This window comes from Ornithorhynchus anatinus, chromosome X2, assembly GCF_004115215.2.
Source record: "Ornithorhynchus anatinus isolate Pmale09 chromosome X2, mOrnAna1.pri.v4, whole genome shotgun sequence".
In the NCBI taxonomy this organism is placed as follows: domain Eukaryota; kingdom Metazoa; phylum Chordata; class Mammalia; order Monotremata; family Ornithorhynchidae; genus Ornithorhynchus; species Ornithorhynchus anatinus.
Genome location: NC_041750.1, coordinates 16697972 through 16718159, shown reverse-complemented (window position 1 = coordinate 16718159; position 20188 = coordinate 16697972). Strand labels below are relative to the sequence as shown.

The 20188-nt window shown below is 45.7% G+C and overlaps 1 protein-coding gene and 1 long non-coding RNA gene across 3 annotated transcripts in view; one reads left to right on the top strand and one right to left on the bottom strand.

The window, feature by feature from the left end:
- Nucleotides 1-20188, top strand: part of DNAH1 (dynein axonemal heavy chain 1) — a 168267-nt gene that overhangs the window by 7501 nt on the left and 140578 nt on the right. For both annotated transcript variants that reach the window (XM_029052729.2, XM_029052730.2), the window contains exons 3-5: nt 15685-15859; nt 16520-16676; nt 18982-19114. In XM_029052729.2, the coding sequence (XP_028908562.1) occupies nt 15685-15859; nt 16520-16676; nt 18982-19114 (465 nt within the window). The remainder of the gene's footprint in view (nt 1-15684; nt 15860-16519; nt 16677-18981; nt 19115-20188) is intronic.
- LOC114807356 lies at nt 4597-9795 on the bottom strand. The gene is made up of 2 exons (XR_003755428.2): nt 9229-9795; nt 4597-6919 (listed from the first exon to the last, which is right to left on the bottom strand). It is a non-coding gene; the product is annotated as an uncharacterized LOC114807356 (long non-coding RNA).

Below are 20188 nucleotides of genomic sequence, written 5' to 3'. Positions count from 1 at the left end.
GGGAAAGACAGGAAGCAGGGAGATCAACGAGTGGTCAAGGAGGGATATAAGTGCTCGGATCAGTGTGATAGCAGTTTGGATAGAGAGGAAGGGGCAGATTCTAGGGATGTTGTGAAGGTAGAATTGACAAGATTTTGTGACAAACTGAAAGAGCGGGTTGAATGAGAGAGACGAGACAAGACTATGAACTTGTGAGACAGGGATGGGAAAGACATTGGGATGACAGATTTTGGGTGGGAAGACCTGTTTTGGACATGTTAAATTTCAGGTTTTAGTGGGACAACCAAGTAGAGATGTCCTGAGAGCAGGAGGAAATGTAAGATTGCACAGGAGGAGTGAGGTCAGGGCTGGAGAGAGAGATTAGTGAATCACCTGCAAAGAGATGATAGTTAAAGCTGTGGGAATGAATGAGTTTTCCAAGGGAGTGGGTGTAGGTGGAAAATATAAAGGGACCCAGAACTGAGCCTTGAGGCAGCCCCACAGTTAGAGGGTTGCACGGCAAAGCAATGTAAAATTAGAACTCAATCCCAGATTTTTGAGTGCCTCTCATCCAAGAAATGCCATGGGAAGAAGCCACTGGAGAGCAAACAGTTGAAGATGGCTGCTAGGGAGGGTAGAAGAGAGGGGGCAAGAGTTTAGATAAGGTTCAAAGGATTGGGGTTGTATGCGCAGATGGAGGGGGTGGGTTTTGAGAGGAGGCAGGAGATATCTAGGGTTACTGCTGGGAAGGATGGGAGAGTTGAAGGGGAGGCCCGAAGGGGAAGGGACTGAGAAGGGACAGGGACTATTTTAGGGAGCTCATGCCTGATAGTGTCAATTTTCTTAATTAAGTAGGTGGCCAGGTCTTTGGGGGCAAGGGATGGGGAAAGTGGGGAGAGAGGGGGCTTGAGGAGAGAGTTAAATGTCTGGAGCAACTGGCGAGGGAGATGGGCATAGATGTCAATAAGGGCGGAGAAATAATTTTGCCAGGCAGAGGAGATGGCAGAATTGAAGCATGGAAGGATAAACTTGAAGTGGACAAAGTCAACTTGATATTTAGATTTCCAGCAGCAGCACTCTGTGGCTCGAGCACAAGAGTGTAGGAGGTGGACTACCTCCAGGGCTGTGGGTTAGTGGTACAAGATCAACGAAAAGATAGGGGAGTGAGTGAGTTAAGTTCAGTAGATAGGGTGGTGTTGAGAGCATCAATTTGGTCATCAAGGGAGGGGAGTTTGAGTATGGAGGCTAAGCGGAGCATGATGAGTTGAGAAAACGGGATGAGGTTAAAAGATCAGAGGTCTCTGTGGGGGAATAGTACAGATTTATAAGGGGGAGGTATGTGGTAGAGGAGGCAAGTGGTCAGATAGTTGTGGTCAAATAATGGGATTTCAGAGTTAGTAAGAGTAGAGATTGTGCAGTGGTTAGAGATGATGAGATCAAGTGGGTGTCCAAGTTGGTGAGTGGGTGAGGTGGGGTGGAGCAGGAGGTCAGCGGAGTTGAGGAGTGATACAGTGTGGTCAGCAGAAGGCTCATCAGGAACATCTAAGTGGATATTGAAGACCCCAAGGATCAATGTGAGCATGGAGAAAGAGAAGGAATGTGAGACAGGGATCAAAATGGTTAAAGAAGTTGGAGGTGGGACCTGTGGGTTGATAGATGACAGTTACTAGAATCAGGAGTTGGTGAATATGGAGTCGGTGGTAGAGGTGAATGATATGGGCTTCAAAGGAAGGGAAAGAAAGGGATGGGGGATGTGAAATGGTGTGAAAGTGGCAGTGGGGTGTGAGAAGGAAGCCAACACCTTCTCCTTTTCCAGTGAGTCTGGGGGAGTGGGAGAAGGAGGCCCCCTCTGGAGAGAGCAGCAGGGGGAGGGAGACTGTGTCATCTGGGGAGAGTCAGGTTTCAGTGATGGGGAGGTGGAGGAGTGACTGAGTCAGGAACAGGTCAAGGATGAAGGAAAGGTTCCCCATGATGGAGCGGGAGTTCCACAGGCCACACTAGGCTGAAGCTGAGGAGGGGGTAGTTGGGGAGGAGACATCCTGAGGGATGGGGAGGGTTTGGAGGGGAATGAGTTGATCCCACGCAGGGGGAGGGGGATGAAGAATGGGGGCCTGTGCAGGGGGAGGGGTATGAGGGGTGGCACTGGGACAGGATTACAGGGATAGGGTGGGGAGGAGGTGTGGGGGCAGTGCAAGGGGAGGGGAGGAGTTGGGTGGTGAAGGGGGCAGCAAAGGTGAAGTGGAAAAGGAGGACTGGGATGAGCTGACAGGAGGGTGGGGATTGAAGGGTCATGGTAGGGTCGGTGAGGTAAACTACAGCAATAACAATTTAATCTGGTGATGCCCAGAGGGGCTGGTTGACTTGCCTTGTGATTGTTGAGAGTGAAAAGGCTAGGGACTAGGAGAGCCCTGAGGAGACGGTTGAATTGTCTTTAGGGCCTTGGAAGTGAAGAGGACAGTGAATAGGAGTTGGGAATAGGAGTTGGGCAGAATAGGTATGAAGGCAGGCAGCTTTTGAAATAATAATAATAATAATGATGGTATTTGTTAGTGCTAACTAGGTGCCAAGCACTATTCTAAGCGCTGGCTTAGTTACAAGATCAGGTTGTCCCACATGGGGCTGACAGCCTTCATCCCCATTTTACAGATGAGGTACAGAGAAATTAAGTGACTTGCCCAAAGTCACACAGTTGACAAGTGGCAGAGCTGGCATTAGAACCCACAACCTCTGACTCCCAAGCCCGGGCTCTTCCCACTAAGCCACGCTGCTTCTCATGTAATAATGTATGAACCTGAGCCTTTGTCACCTGGGAGTTGGGCAGCCACACCCTGATTTGACTGCAGGGAAAGAGGGAAGATGAAGAAAATGGCCACTTCTCGGTGGCAGCTGATCGAGAACAAAATGTCCTACAATCCTGGCGGGTGGGCAGAAGGTAGGCAGTGATTCTGATCTCCCCCTTTCCATGGATATGCTGGAAATTAATTATTACAACTCCTCCTACCACAGCTGTCTAGGTGTTTATGTTGTTAACTGCTGTCCCAGATAGCTAATCATTCCTCTCTGATTGCAATGATTGGTTTCTGTTTCCTTGGGCCTATGCCAACAATTGCGGGGATCTTGCCAACTTCCAGAAATCAGGTAGGTTTGGCCTGGATCAGCAGTTACACGGGGGATTTCCAGAGTTCTCAAGGAAATAGCATTGATACATTAGTATATGGTCACCCTCTTTGTGGAACAGGTGTTTGAGCTCGATGTTTCAAGATGCCTGCCCAAAGTATCAACTCACAGATCGACAATCAATCAACCAATCGATCATATTTATTGAGCACTTACAGTTTGCAGGGAACTTTACTAAGCGCTTGGGAGTGCCCAACACAACAATAAAACAAACATTCCCTGCCCACAATGAGCTTATAGTCTAGAGAGGGAGACAAACATTAATATTAATAAATAAATTATGGATAGGTACATAAGTGCTGTGGGGCTGGGGGTGTGGGTGGGTGGCAAGTATAGCGAGCAAGTCAAGGTGATGCAGAAGGGAGTGGGAAAAGAGGAATTAGGGCTTAGTCAGGGAAGGCCTCTTGGAGGAGATGTACCCTCAAGAAGGCTTTGAAGGTGAAGAGAGTGATTGTCTTTCGGATATGAAAAGGGAGGGGGTTCCAAGCCAGAGACAGAACGTGGGTGAGAGGCCCATGGCTAGGTAGAAGAGATTGAGGTACAGTGAGTAGGTTGGCATATGAGAAGCAGTGTGGCTCAGTGGAAAGAGCATGGGCTTGGGAGTCAGAGGTTGGGGGTTCTAATCCCAGCTCTGCCATTTGTCAGTTGTGTGACCTTGGGCAAGCCACTTAACTTCTCTGTGCCTCAGTTGCCTCATCTGTAAAATGGGGATTAAGACTGTGAGCCCCACCTGGGACAAACTGATTACCATGTATCTCCCCCAGCACTTAGAACAGTGCTTGGCACATAGTAAGCACTTAACAAATACCAACGTTATTATTATTATTATTATAAGAGGAGCCAAGTGTGCTGGTTGGGTTGTAGTGAGAGAATAACGAGGCGAGGCAGGAGGGGGCAAGGTGATTAAGTGCTTTAAAGCCTATGGTGAGGAGTTTCTGTTTGATGCAGACGTGGATGGGCAGCCATTGGAGGTTCTTGAGGAGTGGGGAAGAATGGACTGGATGTTTTTGTAGAAAAATGATCCAGGTTGCAGAGTGAAGTATGGACTGGAGTGGGGAGAGACAGGAGGCAGGCTCAGGTCAGCAAGGAGGCTGATATAGTTGTCAAGGTGGATAGCATAAGTACTTGGATTAATGTGGTAGCAGTTGGGATGCAGAAGAAAGGATGGATTTTAGTGATGTTTTGAAGGTGGAACCTACAGGATTTAGTGATGGTTTGAATATGTAGGTTGAATGAGAGAGAGGAGTCAAGGATAGCGCCAAGGTTAAGGGCTTGCGAGACAGGAAGGATAGTGGTGCTGTCTATGGTGATGGGAAAATCAGGTGTGTCATGAGCCCATCTCACACAGTCAGGTACTTATTCTGTAAGTCCATCCCTCGTACTGTCTCACCCCGTCAGGCACTCAATAACAAGTCAAGCTACAATAAAACCAAACCATCATGGTATTTAGCAGAAAGCTTTTTTCAATTCTCAGTCTAACTGAAAGGCAAAATTCATATGCGTGCGCATGCACACACACAAACACACACACACACCCCCACCCCCCGCCCACCTGGTCCAACTGTCTTCCCCAAGTTCCATGCAGATGGTCCACGTCAGAGGAGTTCGAGGAGTTGGGCTGCTCTCAGCACGTCATCCTGGTGCAGGTCTTCAGGTGGTCCTTGGCTGTTGTGCCTTTAGGTGGCCCTTGGTGGTCGTGCCACAGGCATCTCAGCTAAGGTGGTCTTTGCCGCCGGCCGGTGTCGAATTCTTCAGCTCACAGCGACCACCTGCTTCAGTTGTTTGCCCCCCTTGTTCCGCAGTTGTTCGGCGTGGTGTGGCAGAAACACTGACATGACCCCGACACTAACTTGACAGGCTGGCTCTTCCCCTTTTTATCCACTCAGGTTGGTTGTTTCCGAGGGGTCATGACGGGTCCTGATTCACCGCTTTGACTTGACTACTCTCTTGCCCGTTACCGGGTAAAGCCAGGGGGGATGGCTACTCCTCCCCCCGTGCGCACCCCACGGGCTGTTTTTGCAAGATAGCTAATCTTGTATATTTCCGGTAGTCCTTCTTTTCCCCGATGGCAAAATGGTTCAGTGCCTCCTCAAGGTCCTCCTTCTATGTTATCAGTTCCTCCCCAGATTCCTCCTTCTATGTTGTTCATGGGGCCTTCAAGGTCCTTCTTCTATGTTATCGGTTCACGGGGTGCTCAAAGCCCTCCTGTGTTATCGGTTTCTCCCCAAATTTCTCCTCCTACATTATTGTTCATGGAGTCAAATGGTGGTTGCTCGTAAAATGGCTTCTGTGTTACAAAATGGAGTCACTCGCGCTCACCACATCCCACCCCTCGATCCTGTGGATCAACAACATTCACTCACTCATTCAAATAGTACAAAGGAATCATGCCAGAATACAGGGTAATAAGGCAAAATCACATTAACAGCAGGTTATTTATCAATTTATGTCAAAAGCAACGATATCAAATTTACCATAACAAACGCATCATTCACTACAAGCACTAACACTCGATGTTCCACTCACAGGTGGCCTAATTAATTTAATCAAGGCCAATGTCTACCATTGCCGCCAACTGGGGCAACATCTAAATACATGATTTCAGCAGATAGTAGGATTGCTCACAAATGGTCTTAATGCACATTAATAACAGATTAATACATATGCAAGCACAATAATGATTAAAACCACCACCACTACAATAGGGGTTTTCCAGTTGTTAATAGTACAGGATGTTTCAAAACATTAATTCAATACAACGCGGCCTAATGGCTGGGCTCACCTCGTTCATCTAATACACTAACACTTAAAATGTCATGCAGCTCACCTAGCTTATCTAATATGCTAACACTTAAAATGTCATGCATGAATATATCGGGTCTCCTCACCCAAAGCTACTTAAAACCTCATCTGGCAGCAGCAGGTGGTGTGGAAACCCAGGTCAAAGTGGGGTCAAAAAGCTTTTCCTCACTGTTGATTTATATAGGGGTATCTGGCCGGACCCAGTTATTCTCCACTCGGGGTAGTTGCTTGGTCCTGTCTTGTTCTCCTTGGCCAAACAAAATGGAGTTCAGGCCTTGGGCCTGTCACATTCCACCTGCCCTTATTCAGCCATCCCTTGGATTACCAGGACCACTGAGCTGCCATGTCCAGCAAGCAGCACCTCCTTGTCTGGTCTAGGTAAGACCAGATATATGCAAGCATGCTGTGGAGGTGTTTTGCAAGGCCACCTCACTTAAAACTGTTTAACAAGTGTCTCGCTTTGCAAGAGGGTTTACTCATGCATTAGCATCCAAACCTTGTGGTGTGCCCATTAGTAGAGCAACAAGGTTCAGAGTGATTCAGGCTCCTGCAACGAAAGAATGACAATGGGATGCAGGGCTCTTTTTAATCTTGTTCTTTGCCACCAGTTGTCCTTGGGTCTCCTATTTGGTGAGCTACAATAAACCAATAGGAGGGCCAAGGGAAGGATCTGAGGAGAGCCCCTGTATCCCCACAAAAACAACCCGTGGGGATGTGAAGCCAGATTCACATGTGGCTTCTATTACCCATTAGGTGTTCCTTTGCTCTCTGTTTACAGCTATCTATAGACATCATCCCAACAATTATATGAAACAATCCATCAGACAAAGACAAATGTTCTCAAGGCCTTGTAGTCCCCATCTTTACTCAGATGATGATGGTGTCCAAATTCTCTGGACCAGGTGGTCTGGTGGTCTGGTAGGGGAAGCGGTGTGGTAGCCTCTCGTGTGACTGTGGGAATCTAGGAAGATACGATCTTAACCATAGAATTATTAGGCAGAAAAAAAAACCCAGCAGTATCATCAGATAGACAGCTACAATTGATAACACTTGAAAAATTGATAAAGTTTTGTCCTGATAGTTTTGAACAATTAATCTTAACAATTTAACAATTATTTCCAATTATTATCCTTTCTGAGTGGGCATTTCATATTAATGCTCGGTTGTTAAATCTCCCCCTTGTGTGCAGCTGGCTCCCTTATCACGAACTACTTAAAATTAATGGCTGATAAAGTTTCTCAGCCTAATTCCATTCCAGTTAACTCTTAATAGTCTTTTTGAGTACTGGTTTTATATAAACCTAAAAACCCTTGTGGAATAAAAAATGTGTCCCACTCCCAGATCCTTTCCCCAAGAAATTTGGGCTTCCCCGTGTCTAACACAGGTTCCATAAATTCTCTTTTAATTCCCATTCATGGAAGATCCAGATTAAATTATCATCCCAAATTTTCCAATCTTTAGTATTTGACCAAATTAGTAATTGAATTGCCACCCTCACAGGCATTCCTAGCCTGCAAGAACAATTGCAAATTCTCCTCTCCCAATTACCTCCTTCGCATTTTTCGCTTAACCAATTGAGAACTAATTTTTATAACAATGAGATCCATGCTTCATAATAAAGGAAGCTAATCATTTTCTTGTGGGAGGGACTTCCCTTTTTTCCCCCTAAGGTGATAAGCCCCTCAGATTTTTCCTCATAACTCTCGACCTATGGAACTACCCAAATTCCCTTATGGATTTCTCTCGCAATACACAATACACACTCTCCTAACACTAGCTAGTTCATTTAAACACAACTCATTCAATACACACAAGGGTCAGCCCCTCCAAAAATCCAAATACTTAAATATCCTTATTCAAGCTTTTCACTCTTTTCCCATGTTTACAGTGCAAATGGGCCTTTTTTCATTTCTCCCCCATCCACATCCATGTATTCAAATTCTCATTCATTTCTGCTATGTACAAATTCCCTTTCCATAGGCATCATCTCACATTTCCACTCCTTGGACACAAGCACAAACACAAGGTAAGGAAACCTCCATCCAAACACACTGTTACATCCATTCGGCACCTTAAAACAGAAATCAGATGATCTCCCATCACAGTCAGTGATTTCTCTTCATTCAGCAGAGGCTAAGGGGCCTCTAATGCTCTTCTTCCAAGAAAGCTGGTTTGGTGCCTGCAACTTAAACTTTATGCCGATATGAATGCACATTTCATGAATGGAACTTTCCTTTTGGGAGGACTATGCTTATTTAGCTATTTGCAGTGGCGAATGGAACTTCCCCTCCAGGAGGACTATACTTATTCAATTCAGTGAATGGAACTTTTCTCTCGGGAGGAATACACTTAGCCCCATGGTGATCTCACCGTTCTTCCTGAGAGCCTCTGTCTCTTACCTTTGTTGGAATCCCACAGCCGCCTGTAGTGCAGCTGTGAGGAATCCAAGAGGGGCAGGCTTCTAGTTCGTTCAACTCCCCTTCTACTGCCCGATGCTTCTCCTGGGTTTCTAGGAAAGCATCGTCTAGGGTACGCTGTGTTGGTTTCATGTCCAACAGCAGCAAGAGGGGGCAATGGGCGCATTATTGCCTTGGAAAGTATCCTCTCTACGAAGTCCAGCATTCTCCAACAATCCAGACTTTGTGTCTGTCCTTGCTCTATGAGATAAGGACTCCATTTCTGGAGTTGGGCCATTCTGCACCGGGTGCAGGGATGCGGTTATTCTCTACCAGGGTCCTTCCTCCCAGGAATATGAATCAAGGGGCCCGCTGTTCTTGGGTTGGCAAGGAGGGAACCCTCTTCATTATTCTTCCGTGGTATCCCCCTTACACTCTACTCCTGGCACTTTGCCAATCACCAGGCACTAAGAGAACATAATTGGTCAAGGCACAGAGCACGCACAGTCCCCCAGACAGGCCTATTCCTAAGGTTGGGAGTCCCCGTTGGATGTCATCCCAATAATTGCTTGGACATACAAGACAGATGAAATGAGAGACTACACCATGCAACACACGCTCACACTTTCCTGGTGGTTTATCGGTTTCAGAATCCAATCCTCATCGCCAATTTATGTCATGAGCCCATCTCACCCATTCAGACACTTATTCTATAAGTCCGTCCCTGGTACTGTCACCCCGTCAGGCACTCAATGACGAGTCAAACCACAGTAAAACCAAACCACCACGGTATACAGTGGAAAGCTGTATTCAATTCTCAGTCATATGTGCACACACACACACACACACACACAACATACACAAATATAGCTACCCTGTCCGATGTCTTCCCCGAGTTCCATGCAGATGGTCCCACGTCAGAAGAGATAGAGGAATCGGGCTGTTTGCAGCACGTTGTCCTGGTGCAGGTCTTTAGGTGGTCCTTGGTGGCCGTGCCGTAGGCGTTTCGGCTCAGGTGGTCTTTGCTGCCGCCTGGGGTCGGATTCTTTAGCTCGCAGTGACCACCTGCTTCAGTTGTTCGGCCCCCTTGTTCCGCAATTATTCAGCGTGGCATGGCATGACACCACACGAATTAGCGATGCGACCCCGACACCAGCTTGACGGACTGGCTCTTCCCCCTTTTATCCACTCATGTCGGTGTTTCAGAGGGGTCCCGGTGGGTCCTGATTCGCTGCTTCAACTTGACTGCTGTCTCTAGCCCGTTACTGGGCAGCGGGGATGGCTACCCCTCCCGCTGTGCCTACCCAGCGGGCTGTTTTTGCAAGGTAGCTTATCTCATGTACTTCCAGCAGTCCTCCTTTTGCTCGATGGCAAGATGGTTCAGTGCCTCCTCAAGGTCCTTATTCTATGTCATCAGTTCCTCCCCAAATTCCTGCTTCTATGTTGTTGTTCACGGAATCTTCAAGGTCCTCATTCTATGTTATCAGTTCACGAGGTGCTCAAAGCCCTCCTATGTTATCGGTTCCTCCCCAGATTTCTCCTTCTGTGTTGTTGTTCACGGGGTCAAATGATGGTCATTCATAAAATGGCTTCTGTGTTACAAAATGGAGTCACTCGCGCTCACCACAATGGGGAGGACAGGATTTGGGTGGGAAGATAAGAAGTTCTCTTTTGGACTTAAGTTTGAGGTGATGGTAAGACATCCAAGTAGAGATGTCTTGAAGGCTGGAGGAAATGCAAGACTGCAGAGAGGGAGAGAGATGACAGCTGGAAATGTAGATTTGGGAATCATCCACATAGAGATGGCAGTTCAAGCCATGAGAGTGAATGAGTTCTGCAAGGGAGTGGGTGTAGATGGAGAGTTGAAGGGGATCCAGAACTGAACCTTGAGGGATACCCACAGTTAGAGGGTGGGAGGCAGAGGCAGTGTGGTCTCAGGGATAGAGCATGGGCCTGGGAGTCAGAAGGACCTGGGTTCTAATTCCAGTTCTGTCATTTGTCTGCTGTTTGACCCTGGACAGGTCATTTCACTACTCTGTGCTTCAGTTACCTCATCTATAAAATGGGAATTAAGAATGTGAGCATCATCTGGGACGTGAACTGTGTTCAACCTTGTATCTACCCGAACTCTTAATACAGTGTCTGACACACAGTAAGCACTTAACGAAAACCATTAAAAACAAAAAGGAGGAGGAGCCCATGAAAGCGACTGAAAATGAGTGGCTAGAGAAATAGAAGGAGAACTGGAGAGGATGGTGTCAGTAAACCTGAGGTTGGATAGTGTTTCCAGGAGAAGGGGGTGGTCGACAGTGTTGAAGGCAGCTGAGAAGTCGAGGAGGATTAGGGTGGAGTAGAGGCCATTGGATTTGGCAAGAAGATCATCGGTGACCTTTGATAAGGTGGTTTCTGTGGAGTGAAAGGGATGGAAACCAGATTGGAGAGGGTCAAGGAGAGAATTGGAGGAAAGGAATTTGAGACATCGCCTGTAGACAACTCACTCAGGGAACTTGGAGGGGAATCGTAGGAGAGAGAGGGGGTGACATTATGGTTGTGGTTTCCATCCCCTGTGACCTTTAAAGATCTCATGGTTATTTACCCGACCTCCTCACTCCAACAACAAAGCTCTAAGACTCTCCAGTATGAAATCTGGTTTATTCTCGACTACTGCAACCAACTCCACCCCACCCCTTAGCATCCTCATCCACACTGTTTACAGCACCATTTCCTTCATATCTACACTACTCTTTTCTTAAAATCCCTTTGCAGGACCACTGTTTCCATCCAAATAATTGTTAAGGTGGTTGTTCTGAGCTTCTAAAACCCTCCACCATACTGTAAAATCTTTTCTGGGATGCCAGGGTATCTCCCTCTCCCTCAGTGTTTTCCCACTACTTCAACCTTATTATTGTTATTATTATTATTAAATAGTATTATTATTCTGGTACTTGTTAAGCACTTACTTTGTGGCAAGCAAATATAAGTTAATCAGGTTGGACACAGTGCCTGTACCACATGTGGCTTATACTCTTAATCTCCATTTTACAGATGAGGTAACTGAGGCACAGATAAGTTAAGTGACTTGCCCAAGGTCTCCCAGCCAACATGTGGGGGAGCCGGGATTAGAACCCAGGTCCTTCTGACTCCGAGGCCCTTGCTCTATCCACTAAGTAATAACTACAGTTTTTGTTAAGTGCTAGTGGAAAGAGCACGGGCCTGCAAATCAGAGGTCATGGTTTCTAATTCCGACTCCACCACTCATCAGCTGTATGACTTTGGGCAAGTCACTTAACTTTTCTGTGCCTCAGTTACCTCATCTGTAAAATGGGGATGAAGACTGTGAGCCCCACATGGGACAACGTGATTACCTTGAGAAGCAGCGTGGCTCAGTGGAAAGAGCACGGACTTTGGAGTCAGGGCTCATGAGTTCAAATCCCAGCTCTGCCACTTGTCGGCTGTGTGACTGTGGGCAAGTCACTTAACTTCTCTGTGCCTCAGTTCCCTCATCTGTAAAATGGGGATTAAGACTGTGAGCCCCACGTGGGACAACCTGATTCCCCTATGTCTACCCCAGCGCTTAGAACAGTGCTCGGCACATAGTAAGCGCTTAACAAATACCAACATTATTATTACCTTGTATCTACCCCGGTGCTTAGAACAGTGCTTGGCACATAGTAAGCGCTTAACAAATACCATAATTATTATTATTATTATTACTATGTACCGAGCACTGCACTAAATGGTAGGGTAGATCCAGAAGGGTCAGGACAATCAAGGGAGGCCTAATAATGGTGTCTCCCCTTTCCCTTGTTTCTTTTTCCGGTGATTAAACTGTGAGTCTTTCAGGGCAGGGACTATACCTGGTTCTGGGTCATGGACATGGCTTAGTACACTCAGTTTCACTACACATTTTGGCTAGAATGTTATTTGGGAATTTGGGAACATTTGTCTGATTAGGTGAGCCTGTGAGGATTCGGCATTGCCATAGTGCTGGAAGAAGCAGCTTGCTTGCCGTTATGCAGTTTCAGAGCAGCTGAGTACTGAGTTTTCCTTAACTGGGGGTTTCTCAGGAACACAATCCACTGTAGCTTAAGTCTAATAAACAATTTTGCTTTAGAGGCCGGGAATTGCTCCCAGGGGTCTGAGGATATTCTAATTTTGATGGTTAAAGTCAGCTAATGGACTTTCTCCTGCTGCACCATTAAGTGGAGCAAACACTCCCTCTTTCCTAGTATGCCTTACTGGCTATCAGGCATTTAACCGTGTTCCTAAGAGATCTTCGGCAAGGTGGAAATGACCTTTTCATTCTTCCAAGGGGCCCCAGAGAACAGTTGTACAGGATTTTATTTTAAGGAGCCACAAAATAAAGGATGGCTGCTTTCATGCTGATGTCTTGAAGTGTCAAGATCTTACCTGCTAGTGTGGTAACTAAATATTTCCAACATGTAAATAAATACATTGACAGATGTTAACAGAACCAATTCTCCAAAGGGGTTGCGGGTGTCATGTCATCATCAGTGGTATTTACTGAGCAATTACTATGTGCATAGCACTTGGTAGAGTACACTGCAACAGAGTTAGCGGACACGTTCCCTGTCCACAACGAGCTTACAGCCTAGAGGGGGAGACAGATATTAACGTAAATGAATAATTTATAATATAGAATTTAAAGATATGTACCTAAGTGCTGTGGGGTTAAGGGTTGAGTGTTGCAGGTTGAGGGTTGAAGGGGAGGCAAATATCAATTGCCCAAAGGTCAGAGATCCCAGTTTAGTTGGAGAAGGGAGAGGGAGCCAGGGAAAAGAGAGCTTAATCAAGGAAGGCTTCTCTTGATCCCACTGACCTAGTTTTTGCTCCATCTCCCTGCTCACATTCTTATCTGAATTCCTTGAATGGGTTTTATTCATCCACTGTCTTCACTTTTTCACTCCCCCAACTCACTTCTTGACCCTCTCCAATCTAGTTTCTGTTGCCTTCACTCCACTCTGATCACACAGAGAGAAGCAGTGTGGCTTAGTAGATAGAGCGTGGGCCTGGGAGTTAGAAGGACCTGGGTTCTAATCCCAACTCTGCCACATGTTGATTACTCCCTTCTCCTAGAAAAACTTTCCCACGTTGGTTTGCTACTACAGTTCTCTCCTGGTTCTGTTCCTTTTCAATCTCTTTGGCTGCCTCTTTTTCCATCTCTCACCTCCTGAGGATGTCCCTCAAGGCTCTTTTCTGAGTCCACTATTCTATTATTTCAGGGAAGAAGCATGGCCAAATGCATAGAGTACGAGCCTGGGAGTCAGAAGGACCTGGGTTCTAATCCCAGCTCTGCCACTTGTCTGCTATGTGACCTTGGCCAAGTCACTGCACTTCTCTGGGCCTCAGTTACCTCACCTGCAAAATAGGGATTAAGACTGTGAGCCCCATGTGGGACAGGGACAATGTCCAACCTGGTTAACTTGTATCTACCCCAGTGCTTAGAACAGTACTTGACACATAGTAAGCGCTAAACAAATACCATTATTATTATCACTTTACTTACTCATTTCCTTTCTTGGGGATCTATCTGCTCCCATGCAGCTTCAGCTAAGATCTCTATGCAGGTGACTCCCAAAGCTCTCTCCTTAACTCTGACCTCTTCCTTTCTTTGCAATCTCGCATTTTCTCTTGCCTCCAGGGCATCGCCACATGGATGTCCCTCTGGCACTTCAGTGTGTTTAAAACTGAGCTCCACATCTTCGCTCCCAAACCTATTCCCTTACCTAACTTTTCCTTAATAACAATAATAATAATGATAATGGTATTTGTTAGGTGCTTACTATGTGGCAAGCACTGTACTAAACACTGTTAGATACAAGGTAATTCAGTCCCACAAGGGGCTGACAGTCTACACAGTCAACACCATCTTCCCTGTCCCAGAAACACACAGCCTTGGTATTATTAATCACCCCTTGTTCTTCAACTCTCATATTCAGTCTGTCACTAAATCCTGCTGATTTTTCCACTACAGTCTGTCCCAGATCTGCTCCTTCCTCTCCAACCAAATGACTCCCACCCTGGTCCAAGCATTTATCATATCCCAACTGGACTATTGTGAGCCCTTCGAGGAACGGGTGGGTCCATGTCTAATTCCCACCTGTATACTCTTTCCCAGCACTTAGTACAGTGCTGGACACACAGTGAGCAGTTAATAGATACTATTAATACTACCATTGGATGACTACATCAGCCTCTTCACTGGCCTCCCTGCCTCCAGCCTCTTCCTCCCCAGTCTACTGCTGGGATCATTTTTTGAAAATGTCATTTTACACACAACTTTCCTCCAATGGCTACCCATCCCCCTTTGCATCCAGTAGAAACTCATGTCCTTGGGTTTAAAAGCACCTCATCACCTTTCTCTTAATTTTCAGCTCTCTTTTCTCACTACACTTCTCTCTCACTCTCTTCTCTCCCAGCTTGCTGTTGTGGGCAAGGAATGTGTCTACCTACTCTGTTATATTATTCTCTTCCAAGCGCTTAGTACAGTGCTCTGCACACAGTAAGCTCTCAGTAAATATGGTTGATTAATTGATTGCACTTTTCCTTCTTCCTGAGCTAGCCTTCCTACTGTGCCTTGTTCTCCACTCTCCTGCCTTTGAACATGTGCTAATGTTCTCCCGCCTGCCTTGAACCCCCTCCTGCTTCAAATCCAACAGGCCATAGCTCTCCATTTCCAAAGCCCTCCTGAAAACCCACGTCCTCCAAGAGGCCTTCCCCCTCCCAGGTCACCTCCATTCAAAAGCCACCTGTACACCGTGGAATGTACTTATAGTCTCAATTTAGTCTCAGTTTATATTCTTACATTTATTATTTCTCTCTCTCTCTTCCCATACTTTTCCTCTCAACAGCTACAGCAATCTACAGCAATATGTGGATATCTTCTGTTTACCAATCTTAATCTGTAAGGTAATTGATGTAGAGATTATAATCCCCACTAGACTGTAAACTCTTTGAGTGCAGGGATCCTGTCTACCAACTCTACAGCATTGTACTCTCCCAAGTGTTTAGTAGAGTGCCCTGTACACGACAGGAGCCGAACATTTACGATCAATTATATTTATTGAGTGCTTACTGTGTGCAGAGCTCTGTACCAAGCGCTTGGGAGAGTACAATATAACAGAGTTGATAGACACATTCCCTGCCCATAATGAGCTTACAGTCTAGAGATTGATTGACATAGTTTCTCAACTCCTGTGTCCCAGGAGGGAATGTAATCTGTTCTGTGTGCCTCGATGCTTGCAGAGTAGCATCGACATGGATGTGGTGATGTATTCTGTGTCACTGTTTTTGCTTCTGTTTTAATCAGTCACAACCTTAGAGATTCCTGAGGAAGATCGAGATCACTTGCTCCAAAAAGATCCAGGAGAAACAACCGAGATGTTCACACAGTCAGACTTCCCCACACAAGCATACCAGCCAAAGATTCAACTCTCCCTTGACTGGTTCACAGGATTTCGCCCTCGGGAGTCTGAGTTTGAGAGGTAACTGTTGGGAAGGGAAACAGCTGGTGGTTAGGATTTTACAGCGTCTGTGTAAACCAAGGAGTCCTACTGGTTGGATGGGAGGGAAAAAGTAATTTTTTTTGGCCCATAAATATTACTGAAAAATCAACTTTGACTTCAGCCCATCAGTCAGTCTACCAGCCTGGGCATATTCTTTCTGTCTGATTAAGGGTAATGTAGACACTTGGCTACAAATCCGTGATGAATGGATAGAATTTTCAAATGGAAGTGTGTGTGTGTGTGTGTGTGTGTGTGTGTGTGTGTGTGTATTACTTTTGGCAGCTCTTTTGCTTCAAAATTTGGTTTGCCTTCATTATTTTAGGGAAGCCCCCTTCCCCTCCCCCCTCTGGGATTTTTTGGTACACAGAGAGCAGAAACAATTGGCATTTAGAATTTTGGGCACCAATCATCCATTCCTTCACTTTCCTGACACCCCAAGGATAGAAGCAGCAGACAGGGAGGTGCCCGGGGATGAAAACAGTGGCTCCCTTCATCTGTTTTGGATTCAGACCCGTCTTTGCTGTATTGTTGTAGTACTGAAAGTGTTAGCAGTAGATCTTGTTTGCCTCCTTTTAAGCTGCCTGAAATGATTACTAGCAATCAGACAGTAATGATTTCATCTTATTGACTCATCCCCAGGAGAAGACGGCGGAATCTGTTTCTGGATATAAATGAGCTCTTAGCCACTGAAGGTTTAGACTCAAATAAGCTGATACCCAGACACCAAGATCTCAAAAATGTACCAGGCATGGATGAGATGAAAAACCTGATCTTCCCCATATACCTCCAGCTACAGGTGAGCGCGCACGCACGCGCAAGAGAGAACTGTCTCTGTTCCATTTGCCAGTCACTCCATGGTCAAAATGGTGGAGAATTGCTGAAAGAAATCCAACAGGAGGGCTTGGGAATCAAAATCAATCAATCAAATTTATTGAGCACTTACTGTGTGCAGGGCACTGTACTAAGTGCTTGGGAGAGTACAACACAACAATATGAGACATATTTCCTGCCCAGAATGAGTTTACAGTCTAGAAGGGGAAGACAACAGATTAGAAATTCCTTTCAAGATTCAGTTTTCTGGGGGCTAATGAATCAACCAATTTTATTTCTTTATATTAATGTCTGCCTCCTCCTCTAGACTGTAAGCTTGATGTGGGCAGGGAATTTGTCTACCAACTCTGTAATACTGTATTCTTCTAAGCACTCAGTAAATACCACTGATTGATTGAGTGCCTACTATGTGCAAAGCACTGTACTGAGTGCTGGGGAAGAGCACATTAGAGGACAAATTAGCCACCATCCCTGGCCCTTAAAGGGTTTACCTTCTAAAAGCACTATTCTAAGCATTTGGGAGAATCCAGCAAAATTAGTTGACAAGTTTTCTGCCTTCAAAGAATTTACAGTCTAGCAGGGGAGGCGGGCACGAAGATAAATTACAGATACCAGCCGCTAGCTACGAAACCAGTAAAACAAAAGGTACCTTTTCCTCAGCACTCAGTACAGTTCTTTGCACATAGTAGGTACTCAATCAATCAATAGGAGCAATGTCATTCAGTACAGCTATTAGTGTGATCTTTTGTTTTACTGTTGTCATGGCTAGTGGCATACTCTCACGAGCCTCTCATTACTACCCTGGTGAAGTAGAATGGCATAGTCCTGCCCCAGATAATGGTGTTACAAGCTATTTCAGACAATGTCGATTAAGGCCAATAAGCTAACGTGGAAACATAGGAAACCATCCAGGACCCCCACTCATCACAGGCCCAACTTTGGGTAGGAACCAGACCTGACTGTGGCCCAGGACTCTTTAATAGTCCAGGAAGATTTCTGTTGGTCATCACCCCCTTCCCTCACCTTCCTTCTGTCTTTGCAGGCCATCTCCCTCACTTCTTAGGAAGGGAATCTGGGTAATTGGTGCCCAGATCATTTTCCTTCATAGACATTCAAACCATGTTTCCCCAGTCCTCAAGAAACTCCAGTGGTTGCTCATCCACCGCCACATCGAATGGAAACTCCTTACCGTTGGCTTTAAAGCACTCAATCACCTTGCCGCCTCCTACCTCACCTCACTACTCTCCTACTTCAACCCAGCCCGCACACTTTGTTCCTCTAATGCTAATATTTTCACTCTATCTTTTCTATCTCACCGCTAACCTCTCACTCATATCCTACCTCTGGCTTGGAATGCCCTCCCTCCTAATATTAGACAGATAATTGCTCTCCCCCACTTCAAAGCCTTATTGAAGGCACATCTTCTCCAAGAAACCTTCCCTGACCAAGCTCTCCTCTCCTCTTCTCCCACTCCCTTCTGCGTCACCCTGACTTGCTGCCTTCATTCATTCTTCCTCCCATCCCCACAGCACACATGTATATATCTGTAATTTATTTATCTATTTATTTATTTATTTATTTATTTTTTGTATGCATATTAATGTCTGTCTCCCCCTCTAGACTTTGTGCTCATCCTGGGCAGGGAATGTGTCTATTGTTGTACTGTACTCTCCCAAGTGCCTAGTACCGTGTTTTGCACACTCAAAAAATACTATCGAATGAACAAATAAGACATACAACAGGGAAAATTAAATGAAAACCCTGACGTAAAAGTTCAATTTGTACATTGTCCAGGAATAGACCAACCAACCCACCTAGACCCCTCTAAATGATATGGGACCCTAATAACTCTTTGATGTATCTGGGGGTGGCCCTCAAGACAACCTTAATGGAGACCTATAGATTAGAGAGTTGGGCCACTGAGGAAGGGATAGAAATGACTTCTCAACAAAAGGGATCACTGTTAATTCTTCTAGTCTCTCCAGATCCTCCTGCTACTTTTCAGGGTCACACTCTAAGGAGATTTTTTTCCCATCCTCTTTAGTGTACGTGTTCGGATGCTGCTGCTAGGACAGGCCTTTAGTAGGACGAGATTATTGTCCTTCAAATTTCTCCTCCTTTTCAAATATGTCTGTCATTGAGCAGAGAGTTAAGGGACCGAGTTTAATTGTCCCTTGAGGGAATCTGTGCTCTGGACCTCAGTAACTCCTTTGCTTTTGATGCCCGGGTGGCTTCACTCTTTTACTCCCTACTTCTTCCTGTTCGGCTAGATGTTTGACGATGAAGAGTTTGACTGCCGAACCCCCGAAGAATGGATGATGCTAGGAGTGGAACCAGGAGCTGAAGACAGAAATCCGATTCCGGGAAAAGCCCTTTTACCCACAGATGATATCCTGGGACACGGTAAGGAACAAGAAAGTTAAGATGTATATGATTTGCTGGCCCAAATCAGGGTTTCTGGATGTACCAGCTTACGCTGTGCAGGAGAGCCTGTGCAGAGGAGGGGGAATATTTTACCCTGGGTATAAAACATGCTGATTGGTCTTCCTCAAACAGGAGACGGAGAATGGGGGCTTATCACATTCAAGGAAAGGGAGTGCATTTAGAGCTGAGCTGAATGAAGAGACAGTCAAAAACTTTTAATCTAGAGAAGCAGCATGGCCTAGTGGAAAGAGTGTGAGCCTGGGGAGTCTAATCCAGGCGCCACATTTACTTGCTGTGTCACTTTGGGCACATAGTAAGTGCTTAACCAAGACTATTATTATTAGGTAGAGGGAGTTGTGGGAATTGCAAATTTAGTCAGGGTGGAGATGGGGAACCTGCCATCTCCCAGTCAGGAAGGATGAGGAGAAGGAGGCGGACACCCCCGGTACCCCAGCACTTATATACATATCCTTATACTCTCTCATTTCTCCTATCTATAATTGATTTTAATGTCTGCCTCCCCATCTTGACTGCAAGCTCCTTGTGGGCATGGATTATGCCGACTAACTCTATTGTGTTTGACTTTCCCAAGTGCTCCGCACAGAGTAAGCGCTCAATAAATACCATTGATTGATTGAGGAGGAGGAGGAAGAGGAGGAGCAAGAATTTTAGATGTCAGTCAGGACCGAAATATAGAAAGATGATTTTCACAGTCTGATCAGCTGTTAGAACGCTTTGTCTCTACCATGTACCTCAATAGACTAACTGAATAGGTCAATGTAAGAGACTGCCACGCTTATGTTTAATGCTTTTATTTTTATATTACCATCATTTTCCCTGAACTGGGCATACACCCTCAGGATGTACCTTCTGCCTTGAATTCCATTACTGAATAGTTCAGCTCAGTTATCCTGTTCTCTGCCATTGAAATAATCCTGGATGATAAAGCCAGAAGACTTTGTTCTGAAATCATTCTAAATGCAGCATGTACCAGAATTTCATTAGGAAGCCTACAGTGGGATTGAATTTAGTTTTCCCTAAGAAGGAAGTTGA